Raw genomic sequence first — 21227 nt, forward strand, 5'->3', positions numbered from 1 at the left:
CTAGCAACATATATGTGAATAAGATTAGAATAAAAATGTGTCAGCAACCAATACTGAACATCCCCTGCAAGTTGAGGTATGATCTAGCTCCTGTACTCGCACTAGTCGAAGTAAACTAAGGGAATTATCTCCCAGGAGTACACCAAGAAGCACCGAACCGGGTAGGCCGAGACGTCCTTGACTCCAGCAACCAGAAGAAGCCTTCACGGTAAGTGAACCAATGCTCCGTTCTCGGTTGCTATAGTCAAGGCCTTCTCGATGGGACATACCAAAGCCTGTACGTCACAAGGGAGGGATGCGCTCTTGACTACTCCTGGGGAAGCACCCCCTGTAGCACCTGTCTACCAAAAGACACCTGAGCAGAGGCATATATGTCCATCTTATAATGCCATGTGAAAGTGGATGGGTTCTTCCAGGTTGCAGCCTTTCAGATTTCCTGGATTGATGCATTGGTTGAAAATGCGACCGATGTAGCTGCCGCCCTTGTAGAATGAGCTGTTATGTTAAGGGAGGCCGAATATTTTGTTTTTCATATGCCCTAATCCATATGGCAATAGTTGGAGAAGTTATTGCCTCACCCATAGATCCTGGGAGAAAAGACACAAACAGAGAGTCTGTTTTACGGAATGACGCTTATCCATTGATATACATTTTAAGACACTGTCAAACATCCAATTTGTGCCACAATTTCTCTTGAGGATGTTTCGGATGTGGACAGAAAATGTCTTGTGATTGATGGAATTGTGATATCACCTTAGTAAGGACAAAGGGGCTCGGTATCAGACGAATGGAGTCCGTTGTAAGTATGCAGTAAGGCTCTCAGTTCCGATACACATCTAGCTGAAGTAATAGTGATTAGGATTGACAGTTTGAGAGACAATAATCTTAGTGGAATTGATTTTATGGGCTCGAATTGTGCGTATTGAAGCGCCCTCAAAACGGTATTCAGGCACCAAGATGGAAAACGGTGTGACGTCGGTGGAGATAACAATATCACTTCTCTCAGGAAATGTCTAAGGAGGGGATGTGAAAGATTCGACCTTGTAGATATGCTGGAAATAAGGCCCACCAGTGACACTGCCTGCCTTTTCAATGTGTTAGGTTTCAAACCCTTGTCAAGGCCCTCCTGCAGAAATTGCAAAAGGTGGTGAATGGTAGCTTGACCTCTGGGGATGTTGTGACATGCTGACCATTGTAAAAATGACCTCCAGGTACATTATTTATTAATTATTATTATTATTATTATTACATTTATATCCCACTCTTCCTCCAAGGAGCCCAGAGCAGTGTACTACATACTTGAGTTTCTCTTTCACAACAACCCCGTGAAGTAGGTTAGGCTGAGAGAGAAGTGACTGGCCCAGAGTCACCCAGCTAGTTTCATGGCTGAATGGGGATTTGAACTCAGGTCTCCCTGGTCCTAGTCCAGCACTCTAACCACTACACCACGCTGGCTCTCGAACAGAGTGTACATTGGTACACTCTGTTTGTGGAGGCTCTACGGGAAGCGAGAATTGTGTTGGAGACATTATCAGAGACACCTTAGGATCCACCACTCAGTCTCCATGCGGCTAGCTGTAACCAGCCCGGGTTGGAATATCTCACTGGTCTCTGCATCAGTAGGTCCGGAATAAGTGGAAGAAACCACAGCTGTGATGTGTTGAGATGTAGTAGCTCCACGAACCAAGGTCTCCTTGGCCATAAGGGAGCCACTAGTATGACCTTTGACTGTAGGATTCTGATGCGCCTCAGCACGCGTGTTAGTAGCAGGATCAGGGGGAAGGCATATAGCACCCCTGTTGGCCAGGGGACCAACAGTGCGTCTGTGTCCTCTGTTGTCCTGCATGGGAACCTGGACAGGCACCTTGGTAGTTTTGTATTTTGCGAAATTGCGAACAGGTCGATTACTGGCATTTCCCAACTGAGAGATAACTGGCTGAAGACGTCTGTGTTTAGAAACCATTCTCCCAGCAACAGGTCCTCTCTGCTGAGCCAATTGGCCAAATAATTCAGATCTCCCTTCATGTGATATGCCGAAAGGGAGGTCAGGTGTAGTTCCCCCCATGTCATCAGAAGGGCTGCCTCCTTGTGTAAGGATCTTGATCTCATTCCCCCTCTGTCTGTTTCCATGGGCTTTTGCTGTTGTATTGTCGGTCTTGATCAGAATGCCTTGTCCTTGTAATGTCTGTTGGAATTCACAAAGCGCAAGGCGAATGGCTCTCAGCTCCAGTCAGTTGATGGAGTGTTTCTTTTCCATTGTTGACCTCTTTCCTTGAGCCGAATATTGCTGGCAATGTGCCCCCCCCCAGCCTCTGTTACAATAATTTTTGTTACAGTACAATAATTTACAATAATTTTTGTTACAATAATCAGTTGTTACAATAATTTTTGGAAGATCCAGGAATCTCTTTCCTCCCAGCAGGTGCTGTGGTGAAAGCCACCAGAGAAGCGAGTGGCGTACTTGAGTCGGCAGGGTACAGAGCAGACGTTACTTGGCGGCAATGGCTATCTGATATGGGAGGAGGAACCACTGAAGTTCCCTGAGATGGAAACTTGCCCAGGGAACTGCCTCCAGCCTGGCCACCATCAGGCCCAAGAGTCTTGCTAAGGTTAAGAGATGTACCTCCGGGGCTGCATATGCCAGACTGACCCCTGTGGACAGTGTCCGGAACCTGTCCCGTGGTAGAAAGAGCCGATCATGTTCCGTGTCTATAACAACTCCCAGACAGACATTGAATCCTGTGGGAAGGATAGAGTTGACTCTTTTTGAGGTTTATTAGGAACCCATGCTCCTGTAGGGTCCTCAGTGTGTTTTGCATATCTGATTCTGCTGAGTCCTTTGTCTTTGATTGGATCAAAAGATCATCTAAATAAGGAAAGAACCTGACTCCCCGAAGCCGTAGATGGGCCTTCAGAGGGGCCAGGGCCTTCGTGAAAACCCTCAGAGCTGAGGACAGCCCAAAGGGTAGAGCTGTATATTAGTAATCTACTCCCACGTATTTGAACCTTAGAAAAGCCCGGCTGCTGGAGTGTATAGGTATGTGGAGGTAGGCCTCCTTTAGATCCACTGATGCCAGGAAGTCCCCGTGGTGAAGAGATTATTGACCTCAGTGACTCCATAAGGAATATTTCATGACGTACCCACTTGTTGAGGTACTTTAAGTCCAATACTGCTCTTTTGGAGCCGGTGAACTCCGGTGCTCTTTTGGGGGGCGGTGAACATAATAGAATAAATGCCCCTCCCTTCCTGGCTGTGAGGCACGTGTTCCATCGTTCCTATATCCAAGAGGCCTTCTTTAACTCTGAGTGCTTGAAAATAGAGTGGGAGCGTGGGATTGGAAGGAATCTGTGGGGAGGAAGGCCATTCAATTCTATTCTGTATCCCTCCTGTAATAGATATAAGACCCAATTGTCCATTGTAGACTGCTCCCAGGAATGGAAGTAGCCCAACAGGCGGCCCCCCCAGGTCTGATGGTTCTACATCGTGGCTGTTGTTTTGACAGTTTTTCCTGATTAAAGGCCTGTCTGTTGTTCCCCATATCCCTTGTTGGGAACCGCTGGCGATTCCATGACCCTCGCTGTGGCCTGAAGTCCCTGTCTCAGCCCCTGAAAGAGGGCCGAAACGTACAAAATGGCTGGAAAGGCCTTTTATAGTTTGGCTTATCCAGGTTGTGGGAAGCTGAGGGCATAGTTCTCCTCTTGTCCCTAGATTCCACAAGTACCTCTTTAAGCGCTGTCTCACCAAATAGCTTTGTTTTTCCTTGTTGTGCTGGTCACAGACTGTAATAAACCTTGAAATAGCTCTGTGCTATCATATAGGACTGGCATTAAATTGGTCTTAGAGGTAGAGTCTACCTGCCAGCTTTTCAGTCAAAGGTGTCTCCTGCCCACTACCACGGCAGCTGAAGCCCTGGAGGAGAATCTGATAGAATCCAATGTGGCATCAGCCACAAAGGCCTGGGTCTTCTGAAGCTTTAAGAGTTGTTGCTGCAGTCGCACTGGATCACTAGGGGTATCACTAAGCAAGTCATCAACCCACAGTAGACTAGCTCTGGCCACCACAGAAGCAGTTGCTGAAGACTGGGTTGCTAATGACGAATTGTCATGGACTCTCCTTAGGGCCATTTCTGCCTCCTTGTCTGAAGGATCTTTCAGAGATGCCTCCCTATCCCTGGGGAGCAGAGAACCTGATACCAATTGGGCCACGTATGTCGGTATTTGGGGTCTTTAGCAGGTCAGAAGACTCCTGATGGAAGGAATAGAAGCAGGATGCTACTGCCATTGGCTTCTATTAATGGCAGGCAGCAGCCATTCTTGTTTTTATGGTTTCTGTAAAACAATCTGGCATCAGTAGTAATATGTCTCTAGGTTTGGCCCTGGGGGACACCAAATCCCCTTTAGCTGTTTGGGTAGACTCAGGCATTATCTTCGACTGTAACCCTATAGTTGTTATCACCTTGGTTATTAATGGGTTAAAGTCCTCAGAGACAAACAAACACTGTGATAAGTTACTGGATTCAGGTTCATCCCCGCCCCCAGACCACTCCGCCTCCTCCTTGTCTTGAAGGGCATCAGGGTCCTGGATACCCTCGCCTGTGCCCACTTGGCCCCGCTCTATGTCACATTCAAGTTCAGAAATGGGGGCTTTTTGCTTTCCATGATGAATAGGTCTCACATTCAAAGGAGTGGGGTCCCCAGAATCAGGACCTGACTGTTTGCCTTTTTGGGAGGAGGGAGGGAATCAGTAGAAGAAGATTCTTCTTCTGAGGAGGATGCTTGTTTGCACTTTTTGGATTTTTAATTTTTCTTAAGGGGTTTGAGCTGGAGTACTGTCTTCACTATCGCGTTCTTGCACCAGGCTTGCTATTCCGGGGGTATTGATTTAGGCAAGCTGGTGGCCTGATTGGAGGGGCCTGCACTTGAGCTACCCTCCCCATGGAATGAGCTCATCGTTTCCCCTTGCCTGGCTCCCTCAGCGTGTTGTTTTAGCTGCTCCTCTGCAGCACTGGCAGTTTTCGCACTCTTTTTGTTGCGGGTGCCATTTTGTCTCGCTCAGGCTGCCAATGAGCTTCTTGCCGCCTTCACTGCACCCCCTTCACACCAGGCTCTGATCTCTGCCTGAGTTGGGGGTGGATTGGAAGGGGGATTGCCTCCGCTGCTCTAATGCAGCTCGCCAGCAAGAACGCGTCTGGAAATGGAGATTCGGCACTCTAGTGCCCCTAGGTAATCCACTCCCCACCCTTCCAGAAGGAATGAAGATGTTTCTTGGTGTCCCTTTGTGCTCCATATAGTTGAAAAAGACAGGGAAAGTCGGGAGGGGTGGGGGGTGGAGGGGTCAGAGATGGATCTTCTTCTTCTTCTTTTTTGGTATCAGGAAAAGTAGAATGGAGTACAGAAAGGATGAGAGACTAAAGGGATTTTAGTTATTGAAATCAGTGGGAATAAGAAAGGAAGATCTGAGAGAAGAGAAAAGTCTGCCTGGAGCAATGCAGGACTGTAAGAACTGGGTGGGGTCATCCCCCTCAGGCTCTAGAGGCTTCTCTTTTGAGCTAATTAACATAGGCCTGCCTTGGAGCACGTGAGGATGATAACCCATTGAGATAGCCTTGACTACAGAAACCGAGAAAGGCTTACTCCTTTTCCTCCCTGTGGCTGCTTATTAAAAATCAGTGAGAAGGTATTGGGAATTTCATGGAACTCCTATATCACATCTAATCTAGCCCCGCTGAGTGAACTACCAAATTCCATACTAGTGGCTATAATTGCACATAGTCACATATGTGGCTTCATAGTGTTTAGAATGTTAGAGGCTTATTATAAAGTTAATTGCTATTTTCAGTGTCATGCTGCCCTCCCCTCTACAATAAAATAATAATAAACTTTGTTAGCCGCCCCATAACAAATTGTTCTCTGGTCAGTTCCCAACAGAGGATTAAAATGTGTTTAATAAAATGTTTACCTTCTCCAAGGCTCCTTGGCTAATCGTTTGTGCAGGGAACATCAAGGTGGCATCTCCAGAGTGAACTCCTGCATCCTCCACATGCTCGGAGACAGCGTGACAGATCACCTGCTCAAAGGGGGGGGGGGTTGAGCCAGAGACAATGTATACCTCTCTGAAATCTTTGATATCCAATTGCAAATATGCAAACTGTGGCAGATGAATTGGCTGCCAGCCAATAATATGCCAACACTTCATCCGTGGACCTACACAAGTTCTCTGGAGTGGAATAATCCATGCCATACTCTAACCTTGTACTTCAGGTTATTTGCTCCCTGCCACAATTCTCAAATATACCCTCCCTTCCTTCCCCAATTCTCTTCCCAATTAGATAACTGTTTGAAATATTTTTAAGCTTCTTTCCAGTAACATCATAGATGGAGAACCAGACCTACTGTATTTACCCAAATCCAAGATGAGGTTTCCCCCCAGTTCCTTCCTGTTAAATATAGGAGGGTCATCTTGAATTCAGAGTCCTCTTTATTTTGAGTAAATACAGGTATAACCTGTATATAATGTCTATCTCTTAAGGTATTGTCTTACATTGAGTCTCTGTCTATTCAGGTAAATGTGGCAGTTGAATCTGGAGTAAGACACTTTGGGATTTACTAGATTATTTCTCTAGATCTCTCCTGGTTTGCAGAGATCTGGTTTAGCACCATGGCTAAGATCAGTAAGTCCCTGGTCCAAGTCTTCCCTCTACCATGAACTCACTGGATAGCCTTAGACAAGCCAGCTTCAGGTTCAGTATGGTTATACTGGCCTATTTTATAGGATTTCTGTAAGGATTACAAGATAAGGCATGTGATGCATTCTGAACACCCCAAAGCACCATATAAATGTTGTTACTGTTTGCAATTTCCAAACAGTATCATTATTATTTAGTTTCTAATTTTTAGTCAGGTTCACAAATCATGCACAATAGGAACTAGACCTCTCAGCACACTGAGTGAAGCTTGGCATAATGCAGAACCAGTCAAGATCCAGGTGGACCCACTGTGGAAATCTGGCAATATGTCTCAAATGCCATGGTCAGTGGCTGTCATGTGCTGGATGTCATTCCGCATATCATGTCTGAATCTTTTCTGGAGGATGTTATCTGACTACGACTACTGCTACTACTATGAATATTTATATAGCACTTTTCAACAAATGTTCTCAAAGTAATTTACAAATAAAAATAATGGCTCTATCCCCAAAGCGTTCACAAGCTAAAAAGAAACAGAAGGTAGACACCAGCAACCACCACTGGAGGGATGCTGTACTGGGGCTGGATAGGAACTGTTGATCTCCCCCTGCTAAATATAAGAGAATTGTTGGAAGTTAAAGGACTTTACGCTGTCTCTTTGCCTCAGACAGTGGAGGACAGACTAGTAAGTCAGAGGGCTAGAGGGTCAAGACATTTGTCATCACTTCTCCACTGCTCTGATGCTATCCCTTTGAAATGTAGATTGCTACTCTTAGGGGATTCAACTTCCTTCCTCCTTCTCTCTCTTCCTACCTGCCCGCCTACCTTGCAACATGGCAAGCTTCTCTCCCTGCACAATATGTGCAGAGAGGATGCAGAATCCATCTGCATCCAGCTAGATAGATAGATTAGAGATCCTAACTCCTCACTTTCCTATCTACAATGGAGTTCCTTAATAAATGCCTTTTATATTAATTTGAAACTATGAATTGGCTCCAAGTTACTTTACTCTCAGCACACACGCATGCCTAACTAAACCGCTGTGTTGTGCCTCTGTGCACTCTGCTATAATGAGAAAGGGATTCTCTCACCACAGAGAATTTCCAACAAGAATAACCACTTTAGAAGGTGCCTCTTTGATCTGTTAGCAGGGGACTAGTCAACGCTGGCTTGTTACTGTTCACCACTTGAGGTTAACGGCAACAAGCCGCCTCTGCCACCTTTGTGGGGAGCTGGCACTGACAGCACATCACCCTTTCACCAAGCTATCCCCTGCCTTATTGGCCCATACTCCATTCCTCTTCACCCTCACCATCTCTATTTCCTGTTTGTGCACCAGCATGAGACAGTATGGAGCATATGTCTAGCAGTGCCAGCTGGCCTCTCTTTGTCACCGCTGCACTGGTAAGCTGACACCAACTCTCTCTCACTCTCTCTCTCCTCCAGTGCTTGTTGCGGGGGGGGGGGGGAGAAAGAGAGATAGCAAGTGCTGTGACGAAGAAAGGCCAGCTGGCGCTGCTGGAGGCATGTTCCATACTGCCTTATGCTAGTACACAAGCAACAAGAGGTGGCTGCTCACAGGCACTGAAGCTGAGCTGGCAGCAAGGGCAAAGAGAGGCCCAATTTGGACCAATGTGGTGGTGGTCAGTGAGGGAGGTGAGGCAAGAGAAAAAACCGAGAGAGGGGTGGCAGTAGTGCATATGAGGTGGGGGTGGCAACAGGGAGGCAAATAATGCCCACTGTGGAGGGCAGGGGGGAACACGTGCCACCCCATCACACACACACATACACACACACACCCCACCTGAGGACATTGCTTCATGTGGCCTCATGAAAGAGTTGGCCCTGTGACTAGTCTGTCTAGTAAATCTTGTTCCTGTGTTATGATACACTAAAAGGTTCATTCAGGAAAGGAGGTTTGACATCTCTAGTGGATTCTGTGAGATTCTCAGGACAACTCTAATATCTCTGAATAATACAGCCAGTTTGAGAAAGAAAAAAGAAAAAGAAAAAAAAAAAATATATATATATATATCATTGCATATATAGTCAAAAATACTAGAAAAATATCCTGTCCTTTGCTCACTAACAGAGAACGATTAAAAGAAACCAGAGAGCTAAAACAAAGGCAGTTTTAAAACATTACTAAATTGTATCATCTTTTTATTATTTTAAAGACAGACATATTGAAAAGAGAAAAGATCTTTCAAGATGAGGTATCTTTATAAAAACTGTTTTAAGGCTGCTCCCCCCCCCCCCCGTTCATCTGAAAAGAACCTCTGTTGGCAGCTTAAAATGCAACATTTGTCAAACCTCTGTTAGATTTCTTTCGTAAATCCTGGAAAGTGGGGGGTGGGATTATTAGGAAATGTTTGTACCTTTCCATCCTTTGCAACAGCATCCATTTCTACTTCTCGAGCTCCCTTAATGAATTTAGTGAGTACAACAGGGTGTTCCTATTATCATAATGAGAAAGAAAAAGATACATCCTGTATTAACATATTTGGCACTCTGTTAGTGACCGGCACAAATTCCAGTTTTGGAAACACCTGGGCGGGGCCAAGTGATTAAATCTTGGCCCAAAAAGGTGACTGGGCCAAGATTGAAAAAAGACTAACTGGGAATAAGTCTTAAGAGGAGCTGTTAATCTTCTAAAATTGATAGTTAGCACAGAATTTAGTTCCCTGAATGAATGTTTCCATTCTGTATAAACAGCAATTTTGTAGCTTTCATGATTGTGCAGATAACATTTGAAAATGACTAGCAAATTGTAATGTCGTGCCCATGACCAATTCTGCTGGTGGGGCGGAGGGCTGGTGGGGAGGCGGACCCCACAGATGACCCCTGCCCATGGAGGCAGGCCCCGCACACAAACTGCACCACAGCGAGCAGCAAAGCAGGGAGCCAGAGGAGGAAATCCTCGGACATCCTTCAATGCACTATGCCAGAAGTGTAGTGCATTGAGGGACCCTCCCTCAGCCGGGCGCTCTTGCTGCTCCGCTCTCTGTGTGGGTGGGCCGCGCGCAGCCCAGGCATACACAAATCCTTAAACCCAGGTTAAAGCCTGGGATAAATTCCCAGGCTTGGGGCCGAGGCAGCACCAGGATCGGGCTCGATCCCAGTGCTTCATATGGGTAGCCAAGCCACTTATTTCAATGGGATGGACACAGAGTTAGTGCTGCGTACATTATGGCTGCTACATGAAGGCTGACTTACTTTAGATGCTGGATGTCATCCTTTCCATCATGAACACCAATTTTATTTTCCTATGCCTACATGCCTACATGTATCTCTTTTCTCATCATCACGAAGTTCTATATACACTAGGGCTGTTCATGGCTCAGATTATCTGGCACATCCCAGTCCCAATCCCAATCCAGGCCATTCTTGCATTGTGCTAATGATGGAGGGGTGCTGGACCACACTGAGCTGATAATCGGTAGCCACTCAGTGCATCAGGATAGGAGTGGAGATGGGTGTGGAGCATACCTTTAGTGAAGATCTAGCTTCTGTGATGAAATTGGCAACCTGTATTGGTGACATTTAGAATTGCCAGCTTTCTTTTCTTGGTCTCTGCACCATGAAAGGCAGCAACATCATCACCTTGCATCCTTTTCCTGGTGCATCACAGGAGACCCTCATTATTTGTGGATTGCAGTTTCATGTATTTGTGGAGACTCTTTATCTGCAGCATGAAATATAGGCAGTTTTTGCCTATCTGTGATTCCTGAATGGCCGGAAATGACTTCTGATGTCATTTCCAGCCACCATGTTGAAACACAGAGCATTTTGTGGCTCTTTTTTTCTTTTTAAAAAATGAAAATGAAAAATTTGGGGGTCATTTCTGGAGACCAAGATATTATGCTTTTCTACCCTTATTTCTGCCCCCTCCCTGCTTTTTTAGTGGTTTTTTAAGCTCAAGCAGCCTAAACCCCCCACCCTTGCCAATCCCCATAAGGTTAAGGTCTCTCTATCCAGTTGTGGTATCTGTGGAAATTGGCAGGGACAGAACCCTCACAAATAATGAAGGTCACTTGTACTGAAAAAAACTGGCCACATGCTGTAACTATAGAGTGTGGCCATTCCTCCCACATTCCTCCCACCCTAACCCCATACCAGTAATGCACCAGGAAAAAGACACGATGTCATGACATTGCTTTCTTTATTGGCACATTATAGAGTGAGACCAGGGAAGATGCCTCTAAATACCAGTTGCCAGGGTGAAGCAGCAGGAAAGAGGGCATGCCCTCACCTCTTGCCTGTGGGCTTCTCAGAGGCATCTGGTGGACCACTGTGGGAATCAGGATGCTGGACTAGACAGGGCTTGGGCCTGATCCAGCAGTGCTGCTCTTATGTAAAGGAAAAGCATCGATTTTAATCGCTACCGCTGTGGACTGCTGATTTTGTCACAGAAGCCAGATCTTCATTAAAGGTAAATCTCTCCGCCTCCGCTTGATACCATTTGATAGAACACCGATACAATGCAGTAATGTATTGAATAGTTTCCCAATATTGGAGGAAATTTTCATCAGACTTTTTCCAGTGAAAAATCTTTTGCTCGGTCTTGTATAACCTCAGACCCAGTTATCGGGTCAAAGTGATACAGCGCCGTAATAGGTACACAACAATCTATATATTTAATTCTCCTGGGTGAGCCTTGGAATGTGCGTCCCGGTGCCCAGCTGATTGGAGGCGCCTGATTGGCTGAGGAGCACCCAGGAGGATTGGTCACCTGCCAGAGACTGGGGCAGAAGGTGGGGGGAAGAGGCAGCCGGCCCCAAAGAGCGCACAGATGCTCTGTGGGGGGTTGGCTAGTGTGCATATTATTACTCATTTTAGTACACTGTTTTGAGTACATTTTATGTAGCAAAGCAGACTAGAAGTGAACTGATAATTAAATAAATAACAGGGGAGGGACGCAAGAAGAAAGATGATGTACGAGACATGGGAAAGGTAGGAACGGAGGAAATACAGGGGGAAGGCCCTCTTTCCCTACTCCCTCCACCATGAAACCTCCTACCCTGCCCATGAATTTTCATGGGCAATTATAGAATTAAGTTTCAGTTGCAATATTTTTTCAGAACACATCCCAACAATATTTATTGAAATGATTAGAGTATTTTATCATTTGTTACCTCACTTTGTAATATATACTGACATCCCAGCATCAGCCAAGGCTGCTCAAGGAACTGTGACATTTGGAAAGCTATGATGGAACTATCATGGTCCAAAGAGTCGGGTACAGAATGAGAAGTCAATAAGTCTTAACTGTATTTCTGACTCGTAACACAAAATCATTGTGCGACACTAAGCTAATCACGGAGCACCGAATTTTCTAAACAGGACAAAGCTCCTGGCTGGAACCAGATGTCCAAAAGTGATTGGTATGTTGGATGCTGAGCCTTGAAAATCTAGTCTTTAAGTGGCTTAATAAATGCTACTTCTCTTTTGAAAAATGAGAGTTCTGAGAAGAAGAAAATCCAGTCCTGCAAATGCTTGAGACTCCTACGCTTTAATCTGATCCTCACTTGCTCCAAATGGGGAAAAGCGCATTGCCTGGGTGTCAGAGGGGAGGAGCAAGTTTTATCCCTTCTCCAAGGATGTCCTCAAACAGTGCTTTATGTTCTGCCATAGGCAGAGTTTCTGTCTTTCCTTTGAAAGCAGGGCAGCCCAAGGCCTTTGGGAGTCCAAGGTGAGGTGCCTCACACCACCCCTCCTTTAAGGGGACAGGGTCGACAAGGGGATGCTCCTGGCAGCCTCTTCTTCTCATTCTGCACCCTTTTCAAAACCTGCAAGGGTTGGGATCAGAAACTTTAAAAGGGGCATGGACAAGGAGGGGCAGTAAACTGGAGCTTCAGGAAGTGCCTTTGAGAAAACTTCCTGCCACTACCCCAAGTAATCTCCCAAGTACCGACCCCGCACTGCCTCCAGGCAGGCATTTAGGGAGGTTATGCCTTCTCCTGATCATGCTGACATGGAGAAATAGATTTGGGTGTCATCGGCATACTGATAACACCCTGATCTCTGACATTTGTAAAGGCAGAGCAGAACTAGGATGAGTGGGATGAGAAGTGTGAAGTTGGCAGCAGTGTTTGGATTGCATGTGCCACCACTGACAGGTGAGGTTTGGGGGCCAGAGGGCCAGATGAGGCAGCTAGAAGTGGCCACCTCACCTAGTGAGCCAACAACAGTGTAAAAGATAAACATGTTAGGGAAACCTTTTGAGAAGAGGCAAAATCTTCACCAGCATCAAGTGCAGAAATCAGAATTTATTCCCAATAAAGGTGGTTACTTTCTACCACCAATATGAATTGGTTCTATGTGATTTGATGAAGTCCCTTCACTTCCATGGCTCCACTTTTCCATTTGAAACAGTTGTTAGGGTATCCTGCTCGCCACACTCCAACTGCAGAACCTTACCTTGCAAACTAGAAAGATTTCAAGAAACGTGGAAGGTAAAGGCATTTGAGGGCAATTAGTAGACACCAGGTGTTTCTTAAGGAAAAAAATACAGTGAGCCGTGTCTCACGATCAGTGAAACCCAGTTTGTGAGAGTGAGCAGGGAGAGCGAGCTAAGCCCGCTCCCCCACATATGAGCAGGGTGGGAGCCCTGGGCGGCCGGATTGGCTGCCCACATGATTGCTGGCTCCGTGACGGAGCCAGCAGGGGCTGGGGAGTTTGGGGGCCGTGCGGCCCCCAGAAGCTCCAGTATGCCCTGAGCGAGCACGCAGGGCATACTGGGGAGACCCCCGAGCCGGGAGGCTGCTTGTCAGCCTCCCGCCGGGGGTCTACTCGTAACCGTGGTGCAGAGCAGCACCACAGCTACTCATGATAAAAAACCCAGCTTTGCTGAGCACTGGCTCTGCAAACCCGGTTTAAGGGGCGGGCTACTTGAGCGGGTTACCCGTTCAAGAACCACCGGGCTCGCAGCCAAGCCCAGTGGTTCTCACGATTGTAGAAAATCGGGCCAGTGGAGGCTAGCCCAATTTTCTACAATCGTGTGAATAGCCTCAGTGAATTCAAAACTCTACATAGCCTAATTTTATACCCCATGTTTGGCCACCATCTTTAAAAATGGTCACTGTTTTTCATAAATTGCTATGGAAATTTGTGAAATTTGGGGGGAAATCAGTAGCAAACAGATGATTATGAAAAAGTGCACAAAGCTCCAAAATATTTATTTATTTAACAGATTTGTATACCACCCAAAACTTATGTGTCTAGGTGGTATACAACAAAACAACTTAAAACAAAATTAAAAATGTTAAAACATTACAATAATTTAAAATTTAACACAATGTTAAACTATCAAAAACTGTAAATCTAATTAAAAGCCTGGGTGAACAAATGTGTCTTAACTGCCTTCTAAAAAGTTGTCAGAGATGAGGAGGCTCTTTTTCAGCAGGGTGCGCGTTCCAAAGTCTCAGGGCAGCAACGGAGAAGGGCCATCCCTGTGTAGCCACCAGACAAGCCAGGCGGCAACTGCAGATGGACCTCTCTGAATGATCTCATGGGGCTCATGGCAAGGAAGACTTTCTCTTAAATACCCACGGCCTATGCTGTGAAGGGTTGTATAGGTTATAACCTGCAGCACCTTGTATTTTGCCCGGAAACTATCAGCAGCCAGCATAGCTCTTTTAATACTGGAGTGATATGGCCTCTCTGAGATGACCTAGAGACCCACCTGGCTGCCACATTCTGTACCAATTGCAGTTTCCTGACTACATACAAAGGCAGCCCTACATAGAGCGCATTGCAGAAGTCCAGTCTGGAGATTAACAGCAAATGTACCACTGTTCATTTATCTGAGGTTGTTTATCTCAAGAAACAGACACTGCGGGCATATCAGTCAAAGCTGATAGAAAGCACCTCTAGCCACTGCCACAACCTGAGACACCAGAGAGAGGTTAGGATCCAGAAGCACACCCAGACTTCCTTCTGGAGAAGCTCCCTGTTCCTTCTGGGGGAGTTTTACCCCATCCAGAACAGACAGATCAAATAATCTCCCAAGTACCGACCCCGCACTGCCTCCAGGCAGGCATTTAGGGAGGTTATGCCTTCTCCTGATCATGCTGACATGGAGAAATAGATTTGGGTGTCATCGGCATACTGATAACACCCTGCACCAAATCTCCTGATGATCTCTCCCCAGCGGTTTCAGGTGGATGTTAGACAGCATTGGAGACAATATGGAGCCCTGAGGGACACCCCATGAAAGTTCAGGTTTTGAAAAGCAACTGTCTCCAAGGGACTGTTAGCCATTGTTTTTCAGAAATTATTGTATGTATAAAGAGGGAACTTGGGGCCCAGCCCGCATCTCAAAATAAGCTTTGAGCCAAAACATATACCCACACAACTGGCTTTCAATTATGAGCTGCTCCAACATCCTGTCCAGCCCTAGGCTTTGTTTTGGCACAAGTCACTTGCTTACTTCTGCTTATACCAATAGTAGCTAATGCATTAAATGAATAAGGAACTGAATGTGTGCACCCCAAAATAAGTCATACATCCACACAACTGTGATGCTGTACCCTATGAAACAGGATAGCATCATGTGCAGCTGAACGCTTTGTTTATGCATACGTCATGCTCAGGTGTGCTGCTGTCATTCTAAATAATTGCCAGTATATATAAAATGAATATGGAACTAGGAATACGTATTCCAAAATAAGCTTTGGACAATACCAAATGTTCCACACTACCGGGAGACTGACCTCTACAAGACTCTCTATCACAGTATATGGTCCATTATTTTTGCACAAGTCAGCCTCAAGCAAAATACCCCACACCAGTCTTCGAAAATCTACATGAACTGTATATAAAACAGGAACTGAGGAGGTGATGGTACTTGGGGGTAACAGGTAGAAATCAAATGTTTCACAATTGGGGGCGGGGAGTGTGCTGAATTTAAAAATCTAAGTTGCCAAAATGTATACCCCCCCAGTTTGGCCACTACTCATAATAACAAAGGCTGCTTCTTATGAGGAAATTCTCATGTGAATGACAAGCTATATGCCAGATCATATAGGATGGAGAAACGAAGGTGTTCATTTTCCAAGATGGTGTCCAAACTGTAGCTGGCATCCTAAGTAAGTATGTGGGTAAAAAGGAACTGCTGGGACACAACTGGAGCTTGTGTGCAGCTCTCTCAGTCCCTCTCCCTGCATGCTGTTGCACAAGCAGGGGAAACGTCCCCGCTCTGTCCACACAGAAGACTCTGGGAGAAAGAAAGCATGTTGCTGAAGCTTAGCAAGTTGTTTCCTCTCTTCCAGAGCACTCCAGAGCATGGGCAGGGCGTTGGCCTTGCACAGCAGCAAGTGCAGAGAGGGACTGGGGGAGCTGCACATGAGCCCCTGTCATATCCCAGAAGTCCCGCCTTACCCATGCACTTTGTTAGTCAAGATGTCAGCCTGTGGCGACATAACATTTGGCAACCTAGGTTTTTTCTTTTTCTTTTTTTGGCGGCGTAGTCAGCACGCTGACCACGCAAATGACCTCTGTGCATGCACAGATAGGCTGTCGCCGCTGCAACTGTATTCTAACTTTGATTGAAAATGAACATTGATTGATGGATTGCTGCCGCTGCAAGGATGGGGGGAAGCACTGCAGGCCTACTGGTAAGCACTTTCTGTTTGACTTTGAAATATGCCTCTCACTTGCTACTCCCCCGCCCCCCTTAAAAAAAACTTTTTTTCTTCAGAAGCAAAGGGGAATCCTCACCAGATTCTCCTTTACAGTGAACCAGTTTAAAAGGGTTTAGTAGGATGGACCAGACCGGTTGGTCAGTCCGACCAAACCAGTTTGCAGACCACGATCTGGTCCAAATTTGATTCCAGTTCAGACTGAACCACGAAAATTGTTTCCACACACACTCCTACTATGCTACTCTACTTTTAAAAAAACTTTTTTTAAAAAATCTATTTTTTTAAAAAAAGTAGTTTCACTTCCCTACTTTTTAAAAAAATCAAGCGAACAAGAACATAATACATCCAGCAACCTTTGCCCTCTTATCAAGAACTGACTTAATCTTTCTCAGCCTGTTAGATAGAAGACTTTATAACAGACGCTTTCCAGGAACTGAAAACTGATTCGCTGACATTCTATGTAATGCTGCTCAAGTGCCATGAAAAGAACAAAGGAACACAGGAAGCTGCCATATATCAAGTCAGATCATTGGTCCATCTAGTTCAGTAGTGTCTACACAGACTGGCAGTAGCTTCTCCAAAGCTGCAGGCAGGAGTCTCTCCCAGCCCTATCGGGAAATGCCAGGGTGGGAACTTGGAACCTTCTGCATACAAGCATGCAGGTGCTCTTCCCAGAGCAGCCCCATCCCCTAAGGGTAATATCTTACAGTACTCATGTGTAGTCTCCCATTCAAATGCAAACCAGGGCAGATGCTGCTTTAAAAAGGGGACAATTTATGCTTGCTATCACAAGACCAGCTCTCCTCCCATAAGTACATGTGCAGCTGATGCACTCCTGCTTCTGCAGCATGGGCACTCAAACACATGGAACAATTTCCCCTGATTTTTGCCTTCCCTCAGAAGCACTCTGTGCAATCTGCTAATATGTCTCTGAGGGTCACGCAACCCTCAAGCACATATTAGTGGATTGCCCAGAGCGCTTCCAGAGAGATTGGTGAAAATCACCCCCACACGCTCAAGCACCCATGCTGCAAAAGCAAGAGTGCATCAGCTACATATGTGCTTTTTTTCGCTGCATGTGTGCAGAGTGAGTTAGGATGTCAGCCAGTCATAAACGGTGGGAGCATGCAAGACATTCATGCAAGAGAATACAGAAAGGTAAACAGCTTAAAAACTTGGGCTGTCACCCCCATTAAGGAAAGATTTAGATGTATGGCCAGCTTTATGTGAGGTAAAATATCAAGGAAGGATAGAGGGGCATTATTCAGTGCAAGCCCTGGTAAATATGGAACTAGAAAGGCACAAATGACCAGGTTGAAACTATCATACTTTGGACACATTATGCAAAGACCCAGCTCCCTTGAGAAGTCCATAATGCTGGGGAAATTTGAAGGAAAGAGAAGAAGAGGACGGCCAGCAGCAAGGTGGATGGACTCGATTACGACAGCAATGAATGCACCACTGAGAGACCTTAAAGGCCAAGTTGAAGACAGATCATCCTGGAGAGAATCTATCTATGTGGTCACTAAGAGTCGACAACGACTTGCCAGCACTCAATCAATCAATCAATCAATCAATCAGAAAGGCATTACAAATGAATAAGCAAAACTAACTATATCCAAATGACCTCATCTTGAAACACCCCCAAAATGAAACAAGTGCAAAAATAGCTAACAGAAGGCCAGGTTAACTGAAAGGGTTGAGGCAAATGTAAGGAGTATAAGGCAAATGAAAGCATGCTTAATACCTGGGAAACTCTTGTTGCCTCTGCCAAGAACTTCTTCATCTCTTTTTCTGTATATACTACATTCATTGCTGAGCCACTATGAGGAAAGAAAAAAGGACCTTGGGTTAAAGCTACTCTCATTCACGAAACATTAAAGTTTTCATGTTCAAAATCTCTCCCATTCAAACCACCGCCCCCTGTTCTTTCTTTAGCTGAAAGGGAGAAGCGACTGTTCACCAAAGAGAGTTGGTATTGCGCTTACCCCCAAGAGGTGACTGCCCCCAAGAAAATACTGGGGGGGGGAAGAGTCCATCACTTAAAACTAAAAAAAAAATGTATTTGATTCTGTAGTAGACATTTCCCCAAATATCTCCTCTAAAAAAGATTTGTATCTAACTTAGTATTGTTCAAAATACTTTGTTTGTGAGTTGCTTCTCAGTCAAAAGAAGTTCTCACTTCAACTTTTCATTAACCTCAGATCCTTTAAAAAAAAAACAACCTGACCAAATCCTTTTTTTTAAAAAAATGGGAGCCATATTTAAGAAAGATGTAAATATGTGATATCCAAAAAATTAATATGCCAACAAAAATGTCCACAGCTTTGTTGCATCATTCCTGAATTTGGCATCTTGCCAACTGTGATATACATGAGGAGGTTCTTATACACTGCAGCCATACTCTTTGGCTGGGATTCAGCTTATTTTTCTGAAGTCATATATGCAGTTTCTTTACTCATTATTATTTATTACCATTATTTATTTGTTTGTTTGTTTGTTTGTTTAAAAATTTTATATCCTGCCCCTCCAGTACACTACTGCTCAGGGTAGCTCACAACATTAATAAAACAGATACAATGTAGAATAAGAGACAAATAAAATTAAACAAGTTAAACAGCTTAAAAGCCCAGGTTAAAATGACAATTACAATTACAATCTTTTATAAAGTTTCAAATTAAAAGTTACATAAAAAGCTAAAAACTGAGAACAATAAAAACTAAAGAATCTACCAGATATAAGCAGCAGATAAATAATAAAAAAGCCTCTTTTAAAAGATATGTTTTTAAAAACACTGAGGGAGGGAGCATGGCAAAGCTCTTTGGGGAGGGTATTCTAAAGCTGAGGGGCCACAATCGAAAAGGCCCTGTCTCTGGGCCCGGTCCATCACATTCATTCTGAGTTTTCTGTCAAAAGACAGGGCCTTTTTGGAGAGACGGGGCCTTTTCAGTTGTGGCCCCTCAGATGCCAACCAGATCTCTGTTAGTGGCCAGGCCATGAGCAGGGCCTAAGATAATGGAGGGCCCTGCCAGATTCATATGGGCAAATGCAGTCTGACAGGTACCCTGGCCCCAAGCCGTGTGGAGCTTTAAAGTTCAAGACCAGTATCTTGAATCTAGCCCAGAAGCAGACCCGTAAACAATGAAGCTGCTGCAGAATGGGTGTGACACTCATGAAGCGACTTGCACCCACAAGCATCCTTACAGCAGCATGCTGGACCAGCTGAAGCTTCCAAACCATCTTCAAGGGCAGCCCCACGTAAAGTGCATTGCAGTAGTCCAATCTGGATGTTAACAAAATATGAGTGACTGAGGTCAGGTCCGACTTCTCCAAGTAGGGTCGCAGCTTTGTCATTCAGAGGGAGCGTGACCCCGTCCAAAATCAGATTCATCTCACTACTCGGATGATCAGTTTTACCAACCCAGAGCACTTCCATCTTATTGGGATTATGTTTCAGCTTGTTTGAAGCCCATCCAGTCCAGAACAGCCTCCAAACCCTGGTTCAGAGCATCTACTGCCTCCCTGTTGTCTGCTGACTTAAAAGATAATTGGAGCATATTGATGGCACCGCAGCCCACACACAGAGATTACCTCCTCCAGAGTTTACATGTAGATGTTAAACAGTACAGGAGACAGAATAGATCCTTGTGGCTCCCCATAAGCCAAAGGCCAAGGTGTGGAGCAGGCACCCCCAGCATCGCCTTCCGAGTATGGCCCTCACGTAGGAGCAGAGCCCCGTATAACTGTGTCCCCACTAGGAGAAGCGACCCAGAAGAATACTATAGTTGATGGTATCGAAAGCTGCTGAGAAGTCCAGGGGGATCAACAGAGTCACACTCCCTCTGTCTGTCTCCTGGCATAGATCGTCCACCAGGGTAACCAAGGCAGATTCCATCCCTTGTCTAGGCCAGTAGCCAGGCTGGAAAGGATCTAAGTAATCAGAGTCATCCAGGGCTGCCTGGAGCTGAGACATCACCATGCTTTCCAACACCTTGCCCAAGAAGGGGAGGTTAGAGACTGGTTGAAAGTTATTTAAATCAGCTGGGTCCAATGAGGGCCTTTAAAGGAGGGGCCTAATGATTGCCTCCTTCAGCTGAGGGGGCACACTTCCTGCTTCTGAGAGGCATTTACCACTCCCACCGCCCAATCTGAAAACTATCCAATATAACATGACCAGATGGTACATTGGCAACATCCAGTCCTGGTGCTGTAAAAACCTTAACATCCAAGTCAGAATGGATATGAGTGATTTTATCTGAAAAATGTAATGCAAATTGGTCACAGTGGGCTGCTGAGGGTTCTGTTTGATGGTCTTTAGGGCCTTCACATAGGAGGCCCCGAACCACTTGAAAAAGCTCCACGGGACGACACGGAGAAGACACGATGCTGGTGGAAAAGTAGGTTTCTTCGCCGCCATTGCCACCACAGAATAGGCCCGAATATGGGCTCTAGCCTGTGTTCGGTCACATTCGTTCTGAGTTTTCTGCCAAAGACACTCAAGCCATCTACCAGCCTGCTTCATTATCCACAACTCACCTGTATACCAGGGAGTCGCTTGGACTCGGCAGGTCGGGAGAGGATGCCTAGGCATGACCATGTCAATCATTTGACCCATCTCCTCATACTAGAGGGAGACCAGAGCATCAACAGGATCATCTACTCTCTCAATAAGAAAATTCCTCAGAACCATCAGGAATCCATTAGGATCCATAAGCCTTCAAGAGGAGACCATCCTAACTGGTCCCCCACCCCTGCAGAGGTGTGTTGAGTCCACCTTTGGTACAATCTTCAGATATGGCCTGCCACATGCATGGGACCAGAAATCAGTTAAGACAAGTCCATGGTTGTCATGGAAGACATGTTCCCGAGCTGCACCAGTCAAGGTGGCTTCAGCAAG

At 45.6% G+C, this 21227-nt stretch overlaps 1 protein-coding gene across 7 annotated transcripts in view; it reads right to left on the reverse strand.

The window, feature by feature from the left end:
* The window catches only part of LOC128340704 (carbamoyl-phosphate synthase [ammonia], mitochondrial-like), a 165562-nt gene that overhangs the window by 33279 nt on the left and 111056 nt on the right, over positions 1–21227 (reverse strand). For all 7 annotated transcript variants that reach the window (XM_053286193.1, XM_053286190.1, XM_053286194.1 and 4 more), the window contains 3 exons: positions 18078–18153; positions 9065–9142; positions 5960–6067 (listed from right to left, as the gene is read on the reverse strand). In XM_053286193.1, coding sequence (XP_053142168.1) covers positions 5960–6067; positions 9065–9142; positions 18078–18153 — 262 coding nt within the window. The remainder of the gene's footprint in view (positions 1–5959; positions 6068–9064; positions 9143–18077; positions 18154–21227) is intronic.

The sequence above is a fragment of the Hemicordylus capensis genome, chromosome 1 (assembly GCF_027244095.1).
Source record: "Hemicordylus capensis ecotype Gifberg chromosome 1, rHemCap1.1.pri, whole genome shotgun sequence".
Taxonomy (NCBI): domain Eukaryota; kingdom Metazoa; phylum Chordata; class Lepidosauria; order Squamata; family Cordylidae; genus Hemicordylus; species Hemicordylus capensis.